Raw genomic sequence first — 7,103 nt, forward strand, 5'->3', positions numbered from 1 at the left:
CAATAGTGCAAAAAAAAAAAAAAAAAATCAAATATCAAAACACAAGTACTAACATAAAAGTTAAAAGTAAAAAAAAAGCATGCCCTCTAATTAAACATGTATTTATATGTAAATAAACATGTATTTATATATAAATAAACATTCAGAAGAACCGTTTTTTTCTTGTCATACACTAATAATTCGCCTACTTGTAAGTAATAACCATGGTCTTATTATACATCCAATAATAATAATAGCCTAACCTTAAATTAATAAATTAATAAATAGCTATACTGTATTTTTCTAATAAACACCACTGCCCTCTAGCGTCTGAACGTACGCGTTACGTCTCGGACTGACGTCACCACGTACACTCTGACGTTGTTGGACTCTGGACGCTCTCTCTGCTGCACCACCTGCCAGCTGGGAAGTTAGCAAACCAGTTCAGCACAAGTTTCAACCAAATACTGTGATTTAACAAGGTATGCGCTGGAAATTATGCTTCTAGTTTGTTTATTTGCTTTGTCACAAGTTATAAAGTGCGTTAACTTCAAGTATCCACCCTTAAATAGCAGCTAACAGCACACACGCTAACTTGATTTGCACTGTACGCCAAACTCTACTCAAAATATGACTATTTAAAAGTTTCTTTGCTTATAAATGAAGCTCAAACGTGGTTAAGAGTATATTTATACATTTTTTGGATTTGGAAAGATGTTTTGAGGAATTCGGCATATGTGAAAAGTGTCTTGTGAACATACAGGCTATTAACTCTAGTGTTTAGTGAAGTTTAGCTACTGATTTGCAGCTCCTCTCTGCCTGGTTAACCCTCACCAACTTCACTTTGCTATGTTTACATGCAGCTGTAATGTGTGCACATTTACAGTGTTAAAAAGCTGTGCAGAATTAGCTAGTTTACTCACACTGGTACTGTTATTTTACAGGTAATGTTATTACCTAAAACAAAAGTTTACACTGCAAAATCTGCCTTAACAAGGCATTTAAACTATTACTGACCTAAAGTGTATTAACCCACCTGTGGGATAGATAATATCACTGGTTTTACTATACTATGCACTATATTTATATTCCATGACTTTTTTTTAAATGCAGTGTTCAATGTAAGCTTTATGCACAGTTTGTTTAAAAAATCCATAATGCAATGTTTCACTTTGCTCTTGAGGTAAAGGATGTGCACATTACTGTTATGTGACTTTATATATCTCAAAGTATTAACATAATAACATATTTAATTGTTGAATTGGATGTTTCTTGCTGTATTTTGAATTTCTAACAACAAACTGTATGTTTAGAGTCAGTTGGAAGTCAGATAAAACACTGTAAACCACATTAAATCAGTTGGAACAGCAGTAGTATTCAGTTATTAATCATTTTACTAGGTAACGATATATGCATTGTGATAATTCATACTGTGCAATATTTTCAGGTGGAATTTCATTTCATTCTCACTGCAATATAATTTTCCGCTTGTGCATTTTTTTAATGGTCTGTTTATTGTCAATACTGTATATACTGCTCCTATTTTTATACTTCCTTCTATTTAAATGGTTCATATTTTGTTACACTTAGTTTAGCTCTTTTTTTTACTGTGTTAGCTGATGCATCTTGTTTTTTGCACTATCCCCTTTGCTGCTGTTCACTGCAAATGTCCCCACTGTGGGACTAATAAAGGAATATCTTATCTTATCTTAAAAGACTGTTCTCATTGTGCTCTTTCTACAGATCAGACATGGCCCTCACACAAGTGTCCTCCAACAAGTGCGCTGGTGGCTTCCAGAAGGTTTTCGAACATGAAAGGTGAGATCTCGGCTGAACCTTCAAGTGTGCTAAAAGCTCAAAAGTCAAAGATCACACCCACACCTTGACACGCACACACACACACACACACACACACACACACACACACACACACACACACACACGCACACACACACACTTGTGAAGGTATGAATTCATGTGTGTTTGTGTTTCCTCCATGCAGCACTGAGCTCAAGTGTAAGATGAAGTTTGCAGTCTACGTGCCTCCCAAGGCTGAGACGGACAAATGTCCCGTCATGTACTGGCTCTCTGGTGAGTGTCAGCTTCATGTCAGAGCTTCACCGACTGTCTGCTGATAAATGAGTTAATTCATTTAAACAAAGAAATAAAGGTCTACTGTTGCACTAACTCTCAGCCCACATATTCATATTCCATAATAGTAATATAACGTAACATTTAAAGCCTGTTGATGTATTCATCCTAAATTAAGATACTCTGTTTTTCTTGAATTGTCCTTTTCTCAGTGTGTGTTAGCTCTCAGTTGACTCCAGCTCATCATCATCAGTCTTCATTCTGTGTTTCTCTGCAGGTCTGACGTGTACGGAGCAGAACTTCATCACCAAAGCTGGTAGTCAAGTCCCTGCTGCAGAGCACGGCATCATCATCGTCACACCGGACACCAGCCCACGTATGAAACACACACACACACACACACACACACACACACACACACACACACACACACACACACACACACATTTTTATAAGTTTTTATTCCACACATTCTTCTTCCTTGTCAAAACCCGGTGCCTACATTACCCACGAAGCAACTCGACTGCTGACAGTTCTGTATTCTGACACCCAACTGTTTCCCATTCTGCATCAGGTGGCTGTAACATCGAGGGGGAGGATGAGAACTGGGATTTTGGTACTGGAGCTGGTTTCTACGTCGACGCCACACAGGACCCCTGGAAGACCAACTACCGCATGTACTCCTACATCACTGAGGAGGTGCGTTGGATTTATGTCACCTGCTGACCAAAAAACTCACTTTTCAATTTTACTGTAAGCTAATTAGTGTTTTCTCTCTCTCTCTCTCTCTCTCTCTCTCTCTCTCTCTCTCTCTCTCTCTCTCTCTCTCTCTCTCTCTCTCTCTCTCTCTCTCTCTCTCTCTCTCTCTCTCTCTCTCTCTCTCTCTCTCTCTCTCTCTCTCTCTCTCTCTCTCTCTCTCTCTCTCTCTCTCTCTCTCTCTCTCTCTCTCTCTCTCTCTCTCTCTCTCTCTCTCTCTCTCTCTCTCAGCTCCCCAAATTGATCAATGCTAACTTCCCCACCGATCCAGACAAGATGTCCATCAGCGGTCATTCCATGGGCGGCCACGGGGCGCTCATCTGTGCGCTGAAGAACCCTGGGAAATACAAGGTACTCATCACACTCAGTTTGTTGTTTATTGACATCATTTTTATTTTTAACAAAGACAATTCTTCATCCAAAACTTAACTTGCAGTATACGTTAACAGGTCGAAATACCAATAGTATGCAATTACATTATTCAATGAATTCCTTACTCCTGTAAATTGTTCTGTATGTAAGTACATTGAAAGCAATGCAAAAACTGGAGTGAAATTCCTTGTATGTGTGCACATACTGGGCCAATAAAGCTGATTCAGATGCTGATATGTCCGTGTGTGTCTCCTGCAGGCTGTGTCTGCGTTCGCTCCCATCTGTAACCCGATGCAGTGTCCCTGGGGACAGAAGGCCTTCTCAGGATACCTGGGCTCTGACAGGTCCACGTGGGAGGTAAGAGCTCTGCACACTGGTCCTGTCATTAACTGGAATAATTACACACTGAGCTACTCATGGTGACAGCTGTGGAAGGAAAGTCCTGCCTTCAAAACTTGACTTAAGTAAAAGTACGGAAGTATTAGCATCAACTTAAAGTACCCATTATACAGAATGGACAATTTCAGAATAATATATATTATATTACTGAATTATAATTATGCATTAATGTGTTCATCACTTTAATGTTGCAGCTGGAAAGGAGAAGCTTAGTTTTTACTATTTATATATATACTGCCGGGTTGCTTGAATTTCACCAAGGGATCAATAAAGTTTCATCTTTATCCATAATATTACATGAAAATGTATTTGTTGATTATATTTTGTATTACTAATCTGAATCTGCAGATTAACTAAAGTTATCAGATGAATGTAGCACAGTAAAAAGTACAATATTTCCAACTGAATTGTAGCGGAGTAGAAGTATAAAATAGCATAAAATGGAAATGCTCAAGTTCAATTTTGAGTTACTTTGTACAGTACTCGAGTAAATGTACTTAGTTACCTTCCACAACTGCTCAACACACAAATGACACTGATCTCTACATGTCAGCACAAAAACAATAATCATTAACATGAAAGTGAAGTTGACAACCATTAATACTCCTAATAACATCCGTATTCTTTTCTATGGGATTAAAATGAGAATAAGCGTTTCCTATTTTATGCAGCAGAATAAGAAATTTTCCAAGTTAATGTTCCATGTAATGGCTTCTTTTATATAACCTGGAGTAGCTAATGTGGCATTTAAAGAGTCAATAATGTGGTAAATTTAGTTTGCTGTCAACAGTTTTCACTGGGACTATTTCTTCAGTATAAAGTAGTTCCAAAGATGCTGCTGTTAAATGTCATCTTTCACCACAAACTAAATTCCATCGTCCTCCATTGTGTTCAGAAATCTCAGAGACAGACATCTCCAAAAACGGACAAATAAAACCCAACAACCTAATATAAGATTGAACTTTATTTATCCCGAGGGAAATTGTTGTGCAGCAGTTGCAATATAAAGTAGGAAAGAGTGCAAAGGAAATAAAATCTGTTGAAACCTTTGAGTGTTAAAGGGTCACACGAGTTCTCCAGCTTCCTGTTCTCACACACTCTCCTCTTTCTCTCTTACAGGCATACGATGCCACCGTGTTGGTGTCGTCATACTCCGGTCCTAAGATCGACATCCTCATCGATCAGGGCTGCGATGACCAGTTCCTATCAGCCAGCCAGCTGCTGCCCGACAACCTGATCGCCGTCTGCTCCGAGAAGAAAATCCCTGTCGTCTTCAGACTGCAGCCGGTCAGTTCCTTTAGTCCCTGATTCTGATTCCTTTCTACAAATGTCTGAACACTGATCAACATAAGAGCAGTTGCATGCTGGGAGAAGCACCTCTCTGTGACAGGTTGTCAATTAGCTATTTTTTATGAGGGCTGCCACTTTATTTTCATTATTAGTCACTGTTCTGCTGTATTTTATTTTTTAATAAAGATGAATCATTTAGTTTACTGTAATGTCAAATATAACATATAAGTTAGTACAAAGTGATGGTTGTTTTGTAAATCCAAAATGTGCACAATATGTTCAGACATGTGACCTTGACGTTGTGTTTCCTCCTGCAGGGCTACGACCACAGCTTCTTCTTCATCTACTCCTTCATGAGCGATCACATCAAACACCACGCCAAGTTCCTCAACGCCTGAACTGCCACCAGAGGAGAGGACCGTTCAGGTCGGCTGCTTCCAACTGTTTCAGACACATCAGTCCAGTTCACTTTGACCCTGTTGCTCTGCTCTCCTGACATCAATCACAACCCGATCTAATTTTTTTCTCCGGACTTCCTGCAGAATTTAGTACAATAACATCACCTGTTCCCTGGTAACCAAATCCTAAAATAAAACAAGGCGGAAGCCTTTCTGCCTTCAGTTTAAACAGCACTTACTTACTATTATTTTATTCTGTATTTTGGGTAATTGAGCCACAGGAAATAAAGAAATGTTTCCTGTGACCCGACAGTGACCATGTGGATTTTGCCGAGTCGTCCTTTTGTCATTGAACAGTCACAGCAGTATTTTTCTGAATAAAATCCTCATTTATTCACTTTAGTGTTTTGTTCTTATTGAAGTTTGTTGACCTGCAGAGTTGTGTCAGCTGGTAATGGAGCTCTCAGGTCACAGGGGTCATCCTGGCACGTCTTCCTGTGGATCCCGAGACTTTCCTGATACTGCTGGCCTACTATGGTATATTTATGACTTTTTTGACATACTATACTATGACATTTTTGATGACATTTGTCACAGCCCGTCTCAAAGGCTGCGACAAAGATGGGAGACCAGGCAAGTTTCAACATGATGAATAACCATATTTATTTACAAAATAATAATACAGAACAGAACAAACATGGTAGTCATTAAATCAGTCATGTAAGCATGTATGGATGTGTGAAATGTCTGCAGCAAATTAAACCCAAACCAGCAGCTGTGTCAGCAACTGCACCGGCCCCAGGTGTACTTCATTGAGGTAATAACCAGCCAGATCCTGCAGCAAAGGCTTTTCCCTGTGTGTTTTCCTTGTCTCAGTGTCAGATCATCAGCATCTCACCCAGTAAGTAACATTCTAGCTGATATTTCCTAGTTTTCAGTGCTTAGGATTTCTAGTTTATTCCCCGCCACTAGCATTTTGGATTTACCTGTTTTCCTTCTACCAGCTACCTGTTGCTTGTCTGCCATTACCTGCCTGCTTGTGTAATTCAGCTTGTAAGGCATATTCTTCTATGGTGACATGCACACTGAAAAACATAATGATAAATTGTCCCTGTTGCACTATATGTCAAATCAAACAAACATTTCACTTTAAAATACATGAACAGTGAACATGTACAGAAGAGATAAAGATGTGCTTTTGAAGGTTTCTACATATACACATTAAAATAATGTATATGTTTCCTTCTTCTACTGATATTGGATGTTTTGTGTAACTGATGTAAAATGAGAGTACAGATAAGGTGTTCTTATCAGTTGATTTGATTGTTTTGTCTGTACATGTAGGTAGGAATAAGGCGACTTAGTTTGATCTGATGAAGATACATCATGAATTAAAACACAGTACACACACACACATTGAAATCAGTAGGGCAGTACCGAATGTCTTTTTTTAACATATAGGGCTTCTATTGAGGTTTTCAAATGAAGCTTCAAATGTCTGTTGCCATATTTTATGCCATTATCACCCTAAAAAGTTATTTAAAAAATCCTCAAACAAACTCCTCAATTGGAATAAAGTGATTTATCGCATTAAATGAGTGAATCGTTTTTTATTAAATCCATCCATCCATCTTCAACCGCTTATCCGGGATCGGGTCGCGGGGGCAACAGCTCCAGCAGGGGACCCCAAACTTCCCTTTCCCGGGCCACATTAACCAGCTCTGACTGGGGGATCCCGAGGCGTTCCCAGGCCAGAGTAGAGATATAATCTCTCCACCTAGTCCTGGGTCTTCCCCGTGGTCTCCTCCCAGCTGGTCG

At 39.2% G+C, this 7,103-nt stretch overlaps 1 protein-coding gene across 1 annotated transcript; it reads left to right on the plus strand.

Moving 5' to 3' along the window:
* Window positions 1-321: 321 nt before the first annotated feature.
* Window positions 322-5,687, plus strand: esd (esterase D/formylglutathione hydrolase). The gene is made up of 9 exons (XM_074657538.1): window positions 322-461; window positions 1,723-1,797; window positions 1,982-2,070; window positions 2,348-2,446; window positions 2,645-2,769; window positions 3,058-3,177; window positions 3,457-3,555; window positions 4,717-4,884; window positions 5,205-5,687. Exons 2-9 carry the CDS (start codon window positions 1,730-1,732, stop codon window positions 5,283-5,285), a joined length of 849 nt encoding a protein of 282 aa, XP_074513639.1. The 5' UTR covers window positions 322-461; window positions 1,723-1,729; the 3' UTR covers window positions 5,286-5,687.
* Window positions 5,688-7,103: the final 1,416 nt, after the last annotated feature.

The sequence above is a fragment of the Sebastes fasciatus genome, chromosome 14 (assembly GCF_043250625.1).
Source record: "Sebastes fasciatus isolate fSebFas1 chromosome 14, fSebFas1.pri, whole genome shotgun sequence".
Taxonomy (NCBI): Eukaryota; Metazoa; Chordata; class Actinopteri; order Perciformes; family Sebastidae; genus Sebastes; species Sebastes fasciatus.

Coding starts and splice junctions, on each gene's coding strand:
- esd (XM_074657538.1), top strand. CDS start 1,730: ATGGCCCTCACACAAGTGTCCTCCAACAAGTGCGCTGGTGGCTTCCAG. Junction 2,071..2,347: donor CGTCATGTACTGGCTCTCTG/GTGAGTGTCAGC, acceptor GTTTCTCTGCAG/GTCTGACGTGTACGGAGCAG. Junction 3,178..3,456: donor AGAACCCTGGGAAATACAAG/GTACTCATCACA, acceptor TGTCTCCTGCAG/GCTGTGTCTGCGTTCGCTCC.